Source organism: Lolium rigidum, chromosome 3 (assembly GCF_022539505.1).
Source record: "Lolium rigidum isolate FL_2022 chromosome 3, APGP_CSIRO_Lrig_0.1, whole genome shotgun sequence".
Taxonomy (NCBI): Eukaryota; Viridiplantae; Streptophyta; class Magnoliopsida; order Poales; family Poaceae; genus Lolium; species Lolium rigidum.
Genome location: NC_061510.1, coordinates 339367728 through 339387165, shown reverse-complemented (window position 1 = coordinate 339387165; position 19438 = coordinate 339367728). Strand labels below are relative to the sequence as shown.

General features: G+C 43.7%; 1 protein-coding gene and 1 pseudogene across 1 annotated transcript; both read left to right on the top strand.

Annotated features, from left to right (window-relative positions):
- The first annotated feature begins 7708 nt into the window (after positions 1 to 7708).
- On the top strand, positions 7709 to 9250 carry LOC124700135. Its single transcript, XM_047232310.1, has one exon. It carries the CDS (start codon positions 7709 to 7711, stop codon positions 9248 to 9250), a length of 1542 nt encoding a protein of 513 aa, XP_047088266.1.
- Positions 9251 to 9879: 629 nt separating this feature from the next.
- LOC124697126 overlaps positions 9880 to 19438 on the top strand; it is a 30518-nt pseudogene continuing 20959 nt past the window's right edge.

Here is a 19438-nt window from a genome sequence, read left to right as displayed (position 1 = left end):
TTAGCAACTGTTGATCCAACTTTTTAACGCGCCTCTCATGACTTTATCCTTATATGATTCTCTATATATTATAAAATGTTCCATAGAGGGTCTTGCATGTTCTTCCATAACAAAAGTTTTTTAGATTTTCGGTTTCTCAAATTTTTATGGATTTTTTGGTATATAAGAAAAATAAAACAAGATAAAAATAAACTAGAAAAAAGTAAAGTAAACTAAACAAAATACAACTAAGCAGAAATAAACTAAGCACAAATAAACTAGACAAGACAAAATAAAATAAAATAAAAACAGAGAGACATGTAAAGTGTACTCCTAGGTGAACTTATGAGTAGAGCTATGCCTCCCAGGTTAGACGCTAGAAAATAGTCTTGATGACTCACAAGTATAGGTGATCGCAATAGTCTTCGAGGGAAGTAAGACTCAAATTTATTAATTCGACACAAGAAGAGGTAAAGAATACTTATAAGCCTTAACAACGGAGTTGTAAATTTAGCTGCACCTGGAAAAGCACTGGTAACATGGGTGACGTGAAAGCAGTAGCAATATGAGATCAACGACAATAGTAACACATCAGCAGTAGCAGTAACACAGAGGCGATGGCACATGAAAATATTTCATTGCGTAGTTGATTGTACAGCAATGATGATGAAAAAATGACCGGGGTTCCCAGCTATCTACACTAGTGGTAACTCTCCAAATAACATGTGTTACATGAACATATTGCAGTTGGGCAATTGATAATTGTGAGGGCATGTCATGCTATGATAAGATAAAGGTTATTGTAGTATTTAATTGGGCATTACAACATAATACATAGACCGTAATCCATTTGCATCTATGACTAATAATCCACCTTCAGGTTATCATCTGAAACCCTTCCAGTATTAAGTTGCAAGCAACAAATTATCACATTAAGCAATGTGTGTAAAGCAAACAATAAAATTATCCTTAGACAAAACATTATTGTATTGAAGTACAGTTGTATGATAATATGATGAACAATCTGATCACAATTCCACAATTTATCGGATCCCAACAAACACAACACCAATTACATCATATGGATTTCAATCATGTAAGACAGCTCATGAGATCATTGTATTGAAGTACAATGGAGAGAGAGTACCAACTAGCTATAGCCGAGAACCCGTAGTCCAGGGGGAACTACTCACGAACCATTATGGAGTCGAAGTGGAGGCGGTGGAGTCGATGGAGATGGCTCCGGGGGTCAATCCCCGTCCCGGCAGGGTGCCGGAACATAAACTTCTAACCCCCGAAACTCGTCTAGACGATGACGGCGGCCATGGAACTTTTCGTGGACGGAGGCTAGACTCTTCAGGGTTTTCGCGTCGGAGGCAATGTATAGGCGGAAGGGTGAGGTCGGTGGGCGCCAGGTGGCCCCACACCACCCCTAGGCGCGGGCGAAAGCCAGGCCGCGCCTAGGGTTGGTCTGGCCGGCTCCTGTCCCCCCATCCGTCTCTCCTCTGGACCCCGTCTTCGTTTCGGTAAAATAGCAACTTCGGCTTTTGTTTCATCCAATTACGAGAATATTTTCTGTACAACTTTTCTGAAATACAAAGCAGCAGAAAACATGGAACTGGCACTGTGACATCTTGTTAATAGGTTAGTGCTGGAAAATGTATAAAAGTGCAACGAAGCATGAGAAAAACATATATAAATTGGTGCAAAATAAACATGAAGCATAAAAAATTATAGATACGTTTGAGACGTATCACCCATCGATCTCAAGGCGGTTCCTCAAAGAAGGTAACAACACTCGCAATGCTGCTGCCGCCCCAACAAAGTTGAGGTTTTCTCCCGGGAGACGGATGGACATGAGGAAAGGGGGGATAGTCAAGATATTACTTCAAGGACACACGGAACCCGCAGGCATTGTAACCATCAGATCGGCAAGGGATTTCTCCCCCTCTCGCAACCCTATCACCAACACACAACACCCGGTCTGAGTTCTGGTGATCGAGGGTCGCCATGGACAGGAACCAGAGGTGCAAGGTGAGTTGATGTTGATTGGGGAAGACAACCTTCAGATATGACGCCGGCAACCACCGAAACCGTCGCCACAATAAACACCCTCTCGCACCTCACGACCGAGGATGCTGGCTCATATACGCGCCCATCTCTCGTAGTCAAGCCGGCAAATCCCTCTCTGTCTGAGGCCGCCGCCTCAGCGTCCATGGCTCTCCGCTGGGGAGAAACAACGAACCTCCTTGCTGCCGCTTTCATCAGCTGCGACCCGGGCTTGCCTTACGGCTGCCTCAGGCAGTTGCGAGGCAGAGGATGGGAGGGGGCGGCGTTGGTGGGAGTGCTAGGAATTCACCCCGAGTCGTTCGAGAGAGGCAACGCGAGGGCCGGTCTGTTTGGTTTCTATGGGTGGATTATCGAACACAAACGAACACTCACTCTCAACCAAGTGTCCTGTAAAATGAAGTTTCTACTTCACAAGGAGCTATTTTTTTTGTTGGGAATTACATCCACCTACGTGTAATCCCATCAAGGCACTCTGTGCAATGCATCTTTACTATTAAATTGAAGTTGGTCGTTTGACATTCAACGCGTTTGATGGTCGTCATTTGGAGCATGCTATCCGTCCAATATAATCTCAGGGTCTCCGTTTCGTTGGATCTAATTTCGTCGCAATCATGGTCTCAATCATACATTCCAAACGCTCACGGCAATTATGGTCTCAATCAATCACGGTACAAATTAGACCAGAGACATTTTTAAGCGCTCTGCATTTATTTTCCTTCAGTTCAATGTATGTCTATCGTATCAAATCAATCTTTACTTGCTGCCTCATTTTAACACGTTAATCAATCACGTATCAATCATAATCACGTATCAATCCTCCAACCTATTTTGGCATGAGTCAGGTTCCCTTGTCTCCTTAAAGACCAAATCAAATCAATTACCAAAATTTTCGACTAGTTCCCTATCTTGCTCTTCTCATCCCGCACCAAGCACGACTTCACCGCGCCATCTCTTGTATATTGGCCTTGCGTACACCTCCCTCTCCATAGGTCACACACGTCGTCCATTTGTCTGCTGCAGTCTTCCTCCTCTCGCATCAAGCACACCATGGCTTCTTCTTCCACCCCGCCGCCTTGTCCAGCGAGAGGCGGGTTGCATAGTTCGCCACTTCCGCGCATGGCTTCTTCCATCCCGCCGCCCATCCAGCAAGCGGCATATTGTAGAGTTCGCCACGTCCGTGTTGGCCAGGTGGTGTCGCTTCGCTTCCTGTGTGGAGGAGATCAAATGCTCGGTGCTGCCACGCCGCTTTCTCCATCCAGGACGATGACGACGTCTTACTTCCCAGAAAATCATCTGGGCCAAAGCGCTGATTGAGGCGCATATGATTTTTTTTCTTCCAAATCATAAAGGAAGTTTATATGTTCTTCTACCGCAGATTCTTCTCCTAGGAATAAGAGCAGAATGAGGAGGGGCACGACAAGCACTGCGGTGTCTGCCGGTCGGCTGCACATTTTATTCACCAGATAAGGAGTTGGACCAATACATCGTTTGGGTACTCTTCATCTCTTTTCTCTATTTTCTACGGCTGACCTCCCATTGGTGATGGAGAGCAATGAATGAGTTACTCTTGTATTTATCTATCACCATGTTCGTTTCCTGCTTGTTTTTTATATGCCATGCATGTCATATGTTTGAAAGGCCACTAACGATAGGGATCATAAGCTTAATCAATTAAACGTGTGCCAAATTCCGAACCACACAACTGCTGATGCGGAAAGAAACCTAGATTTCACCCGATGTGAATTGACCTCATAAGTCATTTTGGTTTCTCAGGTTTGGTACCCACCTCGTAGTTTCTCGCTTTCCCTCAATGGTGAGGATGACTCACTTTGCTCCGGCCCTTTTCTAGAAAATACATGAGGTCAGATGCTTTGTTAAGAACAGGCTCCCATTATAAACTTGCAGCCTGACTTTGTGAAAAAAATTTAAAAATTCTATATAAATTGTTATATTTCAGATCTTATGAGCTTTAGTTAGTTTTTTTTACGCCAACTACAGGTTCATGGCAGTCCATTTGTGATAATAACATTTATGGCTTGGAGCATATCTGAGGTATGGTAAAATGGCCTCTCGTTTTCTCTTCTTATTATCATGTCTTATTTTCACGATCAACCACACAACATAAGTTGTAATTTCTCGTTTGCAAAGCCTATGTAATGACTAATTGAGATCATTCTCCTGATATACAAAGTTCGCTCTGGAAGCATGCTGCAGTAGGGAAAAGGAGTTTGGCTTATTTGCACTGCCAGGCTAATTTGATTTTGCACCAAGTTTGTGGAATTAATGATGTTTTGAGCACAAAGTATTATCGATTAGTAATGTTGTCCCAAATGCATTAACCTTATCTTTCGTTTTTAACTGAATCCATGTCATTTCGAAAAACAAATTGAATCCATGTACTAATCATGTCCAACCACTTCTTAGACCTCACATCATATCCTAAAGACTACAACATTCTCATCTGCTCATGGGCGCACCAAAAAAAACTCCTTAGGATATTTTCATCTTGCGTCGTGGCACCCCATCTCCTTCCTTCTGCATCATTGTTTGCACTTTGAAGCCTACTCTTCTATACTTCACCACTGAGCACTGCAGCTCCGATCGGCAGAGGGGGGGGGGGGTAGCCGGCGAGGAGGTGTCGTGGCGAAGGACATGTAATCATGGATAGCCGCTGCTAGGGACTCCTTATCAGACGAGAAGACAACATGGTAACAAGGAAAAATAGATCAAGATGAGCAAAGAATAATATAAAGCCTTTTGTTTCTAGGAAGGGTCTTGAGAGAGCTTCAAGTAGATGGTTATTGTTAGACTACATATGAGGGTTTGTCCATTCGGTCTAGAACATCTGTGCATAATTCAGCAACCAAATTATATATTTCTTTTCTTATTGTTATTGTGGAACTTAAATGCAATCAATTTGCAATCTAATATGAACTACCGCCTGTGCTATCAATCTGCCATTTTGCTATAGATATTCAGTTGTGATTTTCCCAGCAGATGTTTTGTGTGACCAGCCTGTGGGATCTGAGCGTGATGTTAATATGTTTCTTCTTACGTTTTTTTTGCTTTGTAAATTTTTCTCAGTTACACTTGTGTTCAGGTTGTCATGGTAGTGGTAATTCTACTAAATCATATCTAGCAGTTTCTGTGGCTCCATTTATTATCCATTTTTATAACCTTGCAGCATTCATACAATGGGCACTTGATTTATTGACGACTAGGTTTGATCGTGTTGGTTTTGTACTTGATGCTATTTTAGGTGTGATTCACTGAAAGTAACATCACCCTTGTTTACCTTATGAAAAAATTATATTCATTTATGTTTTATTGGGAACGATGCGGCATTCAGAGTAAAGTAATTTAAAGTATTTTCGCAATACCATAGTTAAAAAATACTTTTATGTGTTTGGAAATGATTAGAAACTGTGGTATTAATATTGCAGTTTCCTTAAACTATGATTTTTTTAAAAGTATTAATAAAGTAGCCCGAGACCTCTTTATCTGATACAGAGAAACTTAAAAATTACGGTGAGCGTCCATGCTGCATGGAAGAAAGCAGGCGACGCTGCCGTGCTCGTATAGGACCTGCGCTGGCCAACGCTGGTGAAATGAGCACGTAGCCTCTGTCAGTCCTCATCGGCAATGTCTTCTTATGGTCGTGACTTTTTGTTTCCTTGCGAAGAATGACGGGTAAATGTTATTGTTGATGTTTCTTGTGCATATAGTAATTTATATTTATGTTGATGCAACATGTTATTGGCGGTCCAGATTTAAGTTGGCGAGAAACAAGACATTTTTAAAAAAAATCTTGGAGGAGATGAAGATCCTACATCCCGTGAAAGCAAGCTCAATGAAATAGAAAGATACTACCTCCATCAAGGCATAAGACCTATATTATTTTTAGAAAGTCAAACTAAGTTTGACCAAGTTTTTATCAAAAATCATTAACATGAAAAGTACACAATCAATATCATTAGATAGATAATGAAAGATATTTTCATATGGTACCTACAAAATATCATATTTGTTCATAGATTATTCTAAAAGTTTGGTTAAACTTTACTTCATTTGACTTTTCAAAAAAAAAATGCCTTAAGCCTTGGGATGGAGGTAGTATTGTTTATACCCTTCCTGTAAAACCAAGCTTGAAGTGGCAAAAAGATAAAGGTCGCAATATATAGGAGAGTGGAATATATGGTGTGATATTTGGAGAACCTCCCGGCGTAGAACTAAATTTAGGAGAAGAATATTTTTAGTGATGCCCTGTATACCGATGTTATTCTTGAATTTATTTTTATTAAGAGGCATGCTATTATTGTTTGAAAATTTATTTGTTTTCATAGAAATAAAGTTCAACTAATTGAAGTATGATCGATGTTGGTCCATAGCACAAAACTTTTTAATCTCATATTATATTTAACATGTGTGACAAAGAAACAAAATTGTACACGTCTAGCAAGCGGCCGCATGCCTGTTAGTTATTCTGAGCGGTCAATCAAAATGGAAAGTGCTCACACGAAAAGATGTGTACAACTGTCAAAAAAGTAGGCTAGTTGATATCATTTTGTTGTTTTAAAAAAGCTGTAATTTTTAAACCGTGCGGCGAAATTACAATCTGTTTTCACTTTTAGAATCCAAACGACGAGAGCTTCGAAACTAGACCACATTTTCATATGTTTCGACACAATTTTTTAACAAGCAACTTTGATGCACGACAGAGCAACTTTATTGTGCGGGAAAACAATTTTGGTATGCGGCAAAGCAACTTTGGTGTCCAACAAAAACACTTTGATTCACAACGATGGTAGGCTTCACAACAGCTGCAGCAACAACTCCTAATGTTACTCTACAAGACACTAAAATTGCTTGGCCGAGTACCAAAGTTGCTCGCAGGACACTAAAAATTGCTCGGTCGGGCGCCAAAGTTGCTCTGCAGGGTTCAAAAACTGCGTCGCCGGGCACCAAAGTTGCTATGCAGGGCACTTAAGTTGCTTCGTCACACATTGAAATTGCTCCCATGGACACCAAAATTATTGTCGGGCACCAAAGTTGTGCCTTCCTGTACCAAAAAATGTACATGTTCGTTGCACACCAAAGTTGCTTTGTCGCATATCAAAGTTGGTTTGCTGCACAATAAAGTTGCTCAACCGCGCATCAAAGTTGCTTGTTAAAAAAATTCATCGAAACATATGAAAATATGGTCTAGTTTCGAAGCTCTCGTCATGGGGATTTTAGTAGTGAAAACGAATTATAATTTGGTCGCACGGTTTAAAAGTTATAGTTTTTTTAAAAAATGACACATGATACCAGCTAGCCTACCATTTCACTGACAACTGGACTGCCTGGTGCGTGTGCCCGGGACGTCCATCCGGCACACGCCCGCCCGTAAGATTTCAGGAACAAAATTACCAGGTCGTAGCAACGCACAGACATTCAAGTTAGTCAATAATTCAATCCAATAGAATAAGTATATGGAAATGCAAAAATAATAAAAATAAAAGATGGGGCCAGCCCAACAGAAGAGAACGGTTCAAGAGCGAGATGGTTCGTGGTCACAGCCCGCTAACACCATCGGTAGACAGATAAAAAAAAAACACGATCGGTAGACCAAAATTTAACCCTAGACGCCGGCTTGAATAGCTAAAGTATATATTCCCCAATGGCTCGGAAGGATCTCTTCCGTCGCCGGCTGCGTGCAGCCCGCGACAAGGAGGACCGCCTCAGCGAGCTCCCGGACGATCTGCTGCTCCTTATCCTGCGCCGTCTCGACAGCCGCACCGCACACGGGACGGTGGCGCTCTCCAGGCGCTGGACGCACCTCCCACAGGAGCTCACCGTGCTGGATCTCAGAGTAGCTGATGCACTGCCAGAGCGCTACCGCCGATGCATCCTCCTCCGCCGCGAAGCCAGGAAATCGCCGCGGCTATTCTGTCAAGCCAGCAAGCTAACGGATATCGCCGGGCGGTACCAGCGGCGCGCCACGCGCTCGATGGTCGCCTCGGTCAGGAGCCTCCTCTTGGCCAGCAGCCGGCGTAACGTGGATAGGCTGTCGCTCGAGTTCTTCTCCGACATCACGTCGGCCTGCGTCGTCAACAGCCTCGTAGTCGAAGCGCTCGATTCTTGGGGCGTCAAGGATCTCGTGGTCGTTGCCACGCCGACAGAGCACATCATGCATCCGCACCCGCCGGTGTACAGCTTCCCCCAAGGCTGTATCAGCAAAAGGCCGGGCGAGTCTCGCCTGCAAAGCCTCATGCTCGCGAACTGCTTGCCGCCGCCACTCGAGGGGTTCGCCGCGCTCACCGTGCTCGTCTTGCAAGACTTGCCCAAATCAACGCCCGATACCGTCTACCAGAGGGTGATCGCCGCGTGCCCGCAGCTGCAAATTCTGCACATCATCTCCTGCCTGTACGAAAGTAGAGCCTTTTCACTGATACTCAATGCACCCATGTCACAAATTAGGGAGCTTGTCGTGGACAGCCCCTTCATGGTATTCGAGGTCCGCTCTCTCCCCAAGCTCCGGAGCCTTGCCGTCTTGCACGCCAGCCTTCTGTCGACCTCCGGCGCCTTCCCTTGCCTTGAACACGCGAGCTACGTCTTCTCTGTTCAGCAACCTGAAGGCTCTTTCTATTATCACTTGAAGCTGGAAAATATCACTACCATACTCATGCTCTTCTTTGAAGCCGCCGTCAGCATGACGGACCTAGCGCTGCGGTTTGCTGGGCCAGGTATGTGGATCGCCCTGAAGAATCCCGTCTGTACGATGGCCAATGTCAGGAGGCTGCTGCTTGCGGACGTGCCTTCCTGTTGGGATGTCGTCTCAGGCTCAGGGCCGCACCTCCTCATCGATGCGGCACCATTGCTTGAGAGCATCCATGTCCATATTCCCAAACCCGAAGTGGAGCCGGACCAGGAGATACCGTGGCTGCAGCCCTCAACTGCGCGCCGCCACCGCCATCTCAAGGAGCTGGTGGTCGTTGGCTTTCAGAGAACAGAGAGGCATCTTCACCTTGTAAGGTACGCCGTGGAAGTATCCACCGCGCTGAGCCGTGTTGCGCTGTTCAAGCGTGGACATGTCAAGGAGAAGGGGCCTTGTGGCTGGGAGATGGTAACTTTGCAAAGCAAGTGGAGCAACGAGGAGAAACTCGCCGTTCTAGATAGAATTTGCTGTCCCACAGCCCAAGTTGAAGTGGTGCTAGGTTGAATTTAATTTATCCAGCGTATGCAGGAAATTATTACGCTTCTAGGCTTAATTTATGTCGTTTGAGTAAGGTTGGTCGATGTTTCTCTGGTTTCTGGATTTTACTAATGAATGAAACCTGGGCCTGCTGAAGACAGAATGAAGGTGTGTGATGTAATCAATATGCCATGTACTAGCTAAAATGTTTCCCACGCACGCACTTGTTGCTGCCTTGTATACCACATAATGAGGTCAATATGTTGGTGTATCATATCAAATTTAGCAAGGCCCCTTCATGAAATGATCAGAAGTGTTCTATACATGTTAATGTTGCTCAGTGCCATATATTGAACGGACGCACTTTCCTCGACTTACTTGATGTTGTACTGTTCTATACATGTTAATTAGCATAACGCCTATGAGGCGGCCTGTTGTCCTTTAATAGAAAATGTTTCAAAAAAAAAAAAGCATAACACTTATGTCAGATGCAGTAGCTTATCCTTTTAATTGCCTGGGATCTTACTACCATTTGAGTTTCCAGTTCCCTTTTTCATAACGTTATTAACGTTGAACAAACCCACTAGGGCGGATTCACCCTCGACGACTGCGCATGACCTAATGAAGTAAATAGGGTATCATGATCCACATGCTCGATGGTCGCCTCGGTCAGGAGCCTCCTCTTGGCCGGCAGCCGGCGTGGTGTGGATAGGCTGTCGCTCGAGTTCTTCTCCGACATCACGTCGGCCTGCGTCGTCAATCGCCTCGTAGTGGAGGCGGTCGATTCGTGGGGCGTCAAGGATCTCGTGGTCGTTGCCACGCCGACAGAGCATATCATGCATCCGCACCCGCCGGTGTACAGCTTCCCCCAAGGTTGTATCAGCAAAAAGCCGGGCGAGTCTCGCCTGCAAAGCCTCATGCTCGCGAACTGCTTGCCGCCGCCACTCGAGGGGTTCGCCGCGCTCACCTTGCTCGCACTACGTCAGGTGCTAGAATTGCCGGCACTTTCTTGCCGGCACTTCTCAAATGTGCCTGTATTTGTAATCTTTGCCGGCATTTTTTGGGTTTGTGCCAGTAATTCTCATCGATTTCTCGGCAAATTTTCAAAAGTGCCGGCAATGCTCAGTATTACCGGCACTTTATCGAGTGCCTCCATATGTTTTCGTGGCAAATCTTCAAAAGTGCCGGCAATGCTCAGTATTACCGGCACTTTATCGACATGCCTCCAGATGTTTTCTTGGCAAATCTTCAAAAGTGCCGGCAATGCTCAGTATTACCGGCACTTTATCGATATGCCTCCAGATGTTTTCGTGGCAAATCTTCAAAAGTGCCGGCAATGCTCATTACAGGCATACATGTAACTCGCCAGACAATTTCTTTCGCCGGCAAAGCTTCAAAAGTGCCGGCAATGCATCACGGACATACAAAAGCATCACATACATCACAGATATAGCAGTAAAGATGCATCACGGGCATCACGAGATATAGCGAGTAAGATGCATCACGAGCATAGCGATAAGATGCATCACGAGCATCACGAGCATAGCATGTCGGGCATTACATACAAAAGCATGTCGGGCATTACATACAAAAGCATCACAGGCATCTTAAGTAGCATGCCCACTCGGTAGGCATCAAAAGTAGTTCAGCGAGTTCAGCACTTACTTCAGCAACTTAGACAACTAACAGTCCATAGCAACTAAGACAACTAATACTCCATAACTAACTGGATGACTCAGGGAAGTTGAGCACTTACTCTGATGACTCAGATGAATCAGAGTCATCACAGTCATCAGGTAGACTGTGGATCATCAGAGCAAGCTTACCTTTCATGTCAACGTAGAATTCAAAGATGCGAGATGGCTCCTTCTTTGATCTCATAAGTATTCATAGCCTTTGACCAACCAGTTGCTATGATTGCATTCTTGGCCTTCCCCTTTGCCATCTTCATGGTCACTTTAAAGCGTGCATTGCTGTCGGTGTACTCTAGAGAAAGAGTAACAGCATTGCCAGGAGCATCGTCAATGAACCTTTTCAGGTACTTGGCAGTGAACTTCTTTCTAATATCCTGTCAACCATGCAATGTATACAATCAGTTCCAATCAGCAACAGTAATAGCATTCTTATAGTACTCAACAGCAATGAAGGTTAGGTTTTGTATTTTTACCAGCTTGCATTTATTCTTTATCACTGCTGACTTGGTCATCCTGTAGACATAGTACTCAAATTCCTCTCGTTGGAAAGTGGTTGCAGTGCTCATTAAGCAAATCGACTTGACCTTTTGTCAAGTACATGTCATTTCCAAACATGCAGTGCTCATCAAAGTCATGGCTCCCACTTACCAGTGGCCCTAGTTGTAACAAAGAGAAATGTGATTGTTAAGTAATGGAAGCCTACATTAGTAAAAATAAATAATTAACCACATTGATGTTAACCAACATTGATGTTAACCCACATTAGACTAGAGATGATGTTAACCAACAGGAAGAAGAAGGAATCAATTGCAATTTCATACCTCTGAAGACCCCAAGGGATTGACAGATCCACGATCGGACTTGTCGGACATGGTAGCGTCCGAGCTTGAAGAACCGGAGTACAAGCTTGGATCACTGTCAATTTCAATTGGATTGTCTTTTGTGGATCCCATCTAGAAGGTTGAAGTTATAATATTAATAGACAACTCAAATTAATATCAAAACAATATGAAGACAGACAGACAATAATGCATATTAACTGAAGACAGTAGAGCAACTAGATGGTTGGGCTTCATTTGCATGTACTATTTTCTAAGGCTAGGAGCTAAACCAACAAGATAATAGGAGGAACTGATCCGGACATAATTAAACCACTTCAAACAGTTGCATATGTTTTTATACTTATTTGTCCTATGCTACTGCTTATGTATCTGCATATCTCAATACAATTATCACCAGACATTATCACCAGACAATTGGTAAACAGAGACGGTTTCTATTGCTTTGTAACTCATCCAACAAAAGCAAATGCCATGTTTAACAAGTCATTATCACCAGACAATTGGTAAACAGAGACAGTTTCTGATAGTGATGCACATGCCAGTACATGCAATCAAAGACCACCCAATGAAACCCTAGATAATTAAACCATCGAAATCCTAGAAATTCTTCATAAGCATAATGGCTTTCATATGAACTATGATTCCCTATTATGCAAGCAGAGATAGGCAGCCAACAAGATTAAGCCAAGTGTGTGAGCAACCGAGTTAGTAGCAAGGCTACTAAGGTAATGGATTTACCAACAACGGATAACCATCACTATCGGTAGGAATCAAAACTTAATCATCCGAACCTCACTATTCGAGTAATGGATTCAGACTTTATTTATTTCCAAAGTATCCATGGAAACATCAAATCATGCAAAGCAAAACACTTAAGCATCACCTGCATATGCAGTTCATCGATAATCCATTCATCCGGGATGGATTACATAACAAATCCATGCATGAATTATGCAAAGGTATCACCTGTAAAGCAACGGGAACACATATTCGGATGCATAAGTAGCATCGGTAGCATGCATCGGTGAAGACAACAACTAGCAATTCATCCATATAAGCGTAGGATCAAGCCAAGAAGTATAGGATAGCATCAATAAGCCGAGTACATGCAATCCGGGATCTAGATCTTGGAATGGGGATCAAGGATCAAGATTTGGAATGGAGAGTTGTACCTTTCCTCGCCGGTGTTGCCTTGGATGTGTTCGCCGGCGTTGCCTCCGACGTGTTCGCCGGCGTGGTCTCCTCCTTCCGGCTCCTCAGCTCCGTCTCCTCCTTCGGAGTGTCCAAGAAAACCCTAGAGAGTGGGGGAAATGAAATCTAGATCTTGTCCGGGCGGAGAGGAAGAGACAATATATCCACTTCTTATTTTGCGGCGTGGTCCCTGCGTTCTTTCTCACTTACACACTTTCGTCCTCCCACGTAGACGTTTATTTTGCAAAAAAGCCATTCGTTATTTCTCACTTAAACACTTTCGTCCTCCCACCGCGGCGTTGCCTTAAATAACTCTCTCTTCCATTCGTGCTCTCCTTTCGACAGAAAAAAAACCCTAGCTTTCTTCCTCCTTCGCCACCGCCGTCGTCGCCGTTCTTCCTCCTTCGCCACCGCCGTTCTCCCTCGCCGACCGCCATGGATCCTTCTTATCCGCAATGGCCGTTCTCCTCTGGTCTTTCTCTCCGTCGCAAGCATGCGGAGCCATCGCCACCGGTGCGGCCACCAGCACCTTCACGCCGCAAGATCACGCCGCCGTCTCCGTCGCTGCCACCGGTGCAGCCACCGGCAGCTTCACGCCGCAATATCACGCCGCCGTCTCCGTCGGCTGCCACCGGTGCAGCCACCACAAGATTCGGGCCACGGGATCCCCAATCTTGGGTCGCCGTCTCCATCTCCGGCGCAACCACCGCAAGCTCCTCACCGCAAGCTACCCGTCCCAAGATCTACCGGAGCAGGTCCCTATCGCAGGCCCTTCGCTGCCCCATCTCCGTCACCATCTCCTTCGCAGGAGAGGATAGACAAGGTACTGACATCATCTTCCCCTCAATTTTCTCTCTCGATTAGGTAGATTTAGAAGCTCTGTTTATGTCCTTGGAGGATAGACAAGGTACTGACATCAACTGCCCCTACATTTCATCATCTCCGGCGCAGGCACCACAGGCTCCCCTCCGCAGGACCGTCACCATTCCGCTCTCACCAACTGCCTCAACATTTCCCTCCCTGGAGTCCACCGCCACCGGGACAGATTCACAACATCTCCGTTTTACGACCTGCAACCACCGGAGGCGAAGGACACCGAGGAGTTGGTGCATCCCACGAGGTTTGTTTCATGAAAATTTTGATTGCCAACATGGTTTGCCATCATGGACACCGAGGAGTTGGTGCATTTACGTTCCTAGGCTAGGCAGAATGAGGAAGTGTATATTGGGTTCGATTAACTTACGAATGCATACCCCTTTCTTAGTTCAAAAATTTGTGTCAACAAGGATAGGTTACTTGGTGTTACCATTGCTTGAATGAATACGTTTGCTTGTACAGTTTGTTTTAAGACAACCTTGGTGATAATCAAGGCACTCGTGACTTCTTCAAATCGGCACTTGTCTTGATCTCAAGGCTATATGTTAAGTTGTTCGAGGAATGATTACTGCAATTTGCTTATGATTGTTTGTCCCCGTTGCATGTTTGAAATGTACGTCTGCTGTTGCTTATCTTGAATTATTGACCCTAGTTTTCATCATCTTCTCCGAAGGAAGTAGTTGCACTGGCCTTGAGCATTAGCTTATTGTTGTTGACTAGTGATGTTCTTCAGCCTATATAGTGCAACAAATTCCGAGTAAAATTGTCCACTTATGCCTGTCATTCTCTCTTTGCTACATAGCTTAATTCATCTTGTTTGCCATCACGGTGAGAAGAACAAGGAAGAGCCAGATTATGAGACTGAAGAAGATGATTATGAGACTGAAGAAGATGATCATTACAGTGAAGACGATGATCATTACTGTGAAGACGATGATCATTACAGTGAATACGATGATTACTACAGTGCTTCCTCGGATGATTGGAACACGTGGACCATTCTTAGAGGTTTGTTCCTTAATCAAAGTTTTCTTTCAAATATGACAAGTGCTGCATTACCTTACTATTATTCTAACACCACAATATTTTGTCAAATAGGGCCAGGTTTATGTGGAGATGAATCATTTGACAAGTGCTGCATTTTTGGAAATGAAGTGCAGCTTACTTGTAATCAAAGGAATCAGCTACGTAGCATTGTGGAGGAGCTGCCAATGCCAGAAATGAAGCACTATGTCTGCACATTGATGAACAGCAATGTAATACCGGGAGAAGGTAAAATGGTAAGTGATACTGCTTTCTTTTAAATAGCAACTGATTAATTCACTATCTTTTAAATGTTGCTCCTGGATGATCTTGCTTAAGTTCCCATGTCTCTGGTTGGATTGACTTTGACAGCAGGTACAGGTCGTTCAGCAAAGAACCAAGGAACATCAGATTTGGACTAGCTACAGATGGATTCAACCCGTTCAGGAATATGAACTTGTCATATAGCATCTGGCCTATAATTCTGATCCCATACAACTTCCCTCCCTGGATTTGCATGAAGGAAACCAACTTCATATTGTCTGTCATTGTACCAGGAAGGAGATCACCAGGGAAAGACATTGATGTATACCTGCAACTTGTAATTGATGAGCTGTAGGAGTTGTGGCACCATGGTGTTCTTGTACATGATGCTCATTTTGGTAAAAATTTTAGAGTCTATGCTGCACTCCTCTGGACCATTAGTGACTGGTTGGGCCGTGGAATATTGAGTGGTGAAAGTATTGTTGTCTGTTCTCATTGCCTCTTAGGAACTTGCTCTAGAAGGTTGAAGCATGGGCACAAAGCATGTTTCTTAGGTCACAGAAGGTTCTTGTCAAGGGATCATGCATTCAGAAGAGATGAGAAATCTTTTGATGGTACTACTGATTTCAGGGATCCTCCAGTACAGCCAACAGGGGAAGAAATTTCTGCTATGACAATGGATATCCAAACTGCATATGGAAAACTACAGAAGCAAAAGAGGAGTGGAAGGAAGAAAAGGAAAAGAGGCGAAGGGGATGAGGATTTGGAGAATAAGGAGGAAGTACATACTGTTGAATCAACTTTTAAGAAGAGGAGCATCTTTTTCCAACTAGAATATTGGAAATTTTTGCTAGTGAGACACAACTTGGATTCAATGCACATTGAAAAGAATGTGTTTGACAACATAGTCAACACTTTGCTTGATGTGGACAAAAGGTCAAAAGATAATGCAAATGCTAGGATGGATATGAAGAGAATGAAGATGAGAGAACATTTGCATATTGATGAAACACAAGAAAAACCTGACTTGCCAGATGCAGTGTACTACATGGAGTCATCAAAGAAGAAGATGTTACGTGGTCCGGTGAAAAATGTGAGATTTCCGGACAACCATGCTTCCTGAATGTACAACAAGGTAAGGTTAGAGGAAAACAAGTTTGTTGGGCTGAAAACTCATGATTGCCACATTTTGTTTGAAGAAATCTTACCTCCGGCTGTAATGAAGACATTGCTCGAAGAAGTTGCATTGCCCTTGGTGAAGCTTGCCAAGTGTTTCAAGGTCATTACTTCGAAGATCGTCGGCAACAAAGAGATAGCAATTGTTGAAGACCGGTTGCCGGAGATATTATGTGAACTTGAGAAGATTTTTCCTCCAACATTCTTCGATATAATGGAGCACCCGGTTATACATCTTCCAGCTGAAGTGAGACTTGCTGGGCCTGTTCAATTCAGGAACATGTGGTCCACGAAATGTTCATTGGCAACATGAAAAGCTGGGTACACAATAGAAGCCACCTCGAAGGATCCATTGCGGAGTCATATTTGTTCGATGAGTGTTTGACATTCTGCAGTAGATATGTGGATGATTGTAACACCAAGTTCAACGAGACCACCAAGACATGATGATAATTTGACTAGTAGTGCAAACAAAAATTGCAGCAAGTACCGACGATTTTTGGAAGACCATTATCAGCTTGCGGTATTTACGAACTAGATTACCTGTCATGGACACAAGCACAGAAGTATGTACTCTTCAATTATGAGCACATCAGTTCTTACACAGAGAAGCATATGAAATCTTTAGCTGCTGGGAAAAAGAGAAAAAGTAAAAGGCAGGTAGAAGTAGATCATCACAGAACATTCCATACTTGGTTCATTGACCATGTGCAGTCTTTGCTTCTTAAAGGCACAAAATTGCCAGAAGATATTGTTTTGCTAGCAAACAAGCCTTACATGATGGTCAAGAAGTACAACAGCTACAACATTAATGGTTGTGTATTCCACACAAAGGAGTTTGCAGCAGGCAAAAGCACCCAGTGTGATGGAGTTTCAAACACATCTATGACTTCCAGTTATTCTAGTTCGAAAGATAAGAACCCATTAAAAGGAGAAGTAGAATATTATGGTAGAATAGTAGAGATTGTTGAGTTAAATTATTCCAACCAAGGAAGTGTTGTACTTGTTCAAATGTGAATGGTCAAAACCTCGTTGGAGTTAAAAACATCGCCAACTTTGGGATAACACAAGTAAACCTGAAGCGGTTAGAATTTGGATCGGAACCATTTATATTTGCAAGCCAAGCTAAGCGGATATACTATGTGAAAGATGCTGTAGATGATGATTGGTACTCGTTGTCCGTCCTTCAATTAGAGATTACTTTGACATGGAGCCTAGAATAGACAGTTAGTTTGGGTATGACAGTCCTGTTTGACATGTTCTTACTTTTCTTTGAAGTTACTATTATGTGCGGGAAGAAATAATTCATTTAATATATGTGCAGGAACAAATAAGTCGGATACTCAAGAATGGAAGGAAAAGATGATCCAAGTAGGTGAAGCTGTAATGACTGGAAGTAATGGTGCAAATATGTTGGAAAGGTTCATACACATAGCAAAAGCTACTGGATACTTGCCAGGGAACCAGCAAGTAAGTAATGAATTCTACATCTCAACACCTTTGTACACAACCAGTTTTGCAGGATTCCAAGATACTATGCTAACTATTAGTTTTAAATATCCTTTGTTCAGATTGTTGAGAATAAAACTATATATGAACAACTAGAGGAAGATGAAGATGATGATGATGATGATGAAGATGACAGTGATGAAGAGGATGATGATGAAGAAGATGGTGCTGAGGATGGGCAGAGAGAAAATGATGGTGAAGGCTATGACAGTGATGCAACTACTGATCCTGGTGATGAATATGAAGATGGATCAATTAAAATTAACAACACTCCGGGCTAGATTCTTGATCTATCAATGTTACGTTAACAATATCTAATGGAAAGAAATATAGTATATCTAATCTGTTTTAACAATTATGGTTTTAGGCACAGAAGAAGAGAAATCCCATAGAGGTCCAACATTACTGAAGGGGTTCTGGAAACATGTTAATCCAAACTGTAAAATAGATGTGGAATTCAATGACAATGGACAGCCTTGTGGTCTGATACGTCCAATTTGCATCACTATTTTATATCATAATTTGCTGTTATTCATTGATATATTTCATATTGGGACACAATACTTATGTTATTTCATCTATTTTGCATGTTTCATCATTATTGGAGGATCAAGCACCGGAGCCGGGATTCTGCTGGAAAAAGCACCGTCGAAGGCAATATTTCGGAAGATCACCTGTGGAAGGAAATTATACCAAAAATCCTATTTTTCAAGATGACGGAGGAAGCCGGAAGGAGGAGCCGGGAGGAGCCGGGGTGGGCCCACACCCTAGGGCGGCGCGGCCCGGGCCCCGGCCGCGCCGCCATGTGGTGTGGAGGGCCCACGACCCCTTTCGCCTCCTTTTCTTCGCGAAATCCTTCGTCCCGAAAACCTAAGCCGGAAGGGGTACCTCACGAAGAGTTACGGCCGCCTCGCGGGGCGGAGAACACCGAGAGAAAAGAGCTCTCCGGCGGGCAGGAATCCGCCGGGAAATTCCCTCCGGGAGGGGAAATCGACGCCATCGTCACCGACGTCAAGCTGGACATCATCACCATCACCATCATCATCATCTCCACCATCATCACCGCCGTCATCACCGCTGGACACCGTCACCGCCGTAGCAATTTGGGTTTGATCTTGATTGTTTGATAGGGGAAACTCTCCCGGTATCGATCTATACTTGTTGTTGATGCTATTGAGTGAAACCATTGAACCAAGTTTATGTTCAGATTGTTATTCATCATCATATCACCTCTGATCATGTTACATATGATGTCTCGTGAGTAGTTCGTTTAGTTCTTGAGGACATGGGTGAAGTCTAAATGTTAGTAGTGAACTATGGTTGAGTAATATTCAATGGTGTGATATTTAAGTTGTGGTGTTATTCTTCTAGTGGTGTCATGTGAACGTCGACTACATGACACTTCACCATTTATGGGCCTAGGGGAATGCATCTTGTATTCGTTTGCTAATTGCGGGGTTGCCGGAGTGACGAAACCTAAACCCCCGTTGGTATATCGATGCGAGGAGGGATCGCAGGATCTCGAGTTTAAGGCTGTGGTTAGATTTATTCTTAATTACTTTCTTGTAGTTGCGGATGCTTGCAAGGGGTATAATCACAAGTATGTATTAGTCCTAGGAAGGGCGGTACATTAGCATAGG

Bases quoted from the DNA above. Each gene is read 5' to 3' on its own strand.
- LOC124700135 (XM_047232310.1), top strand. From the start codon at position 7,709: ATGGCTCGGAAGGATCTCTTCCGTCGCCGGCTGCGTGCAGCCCGCGAC.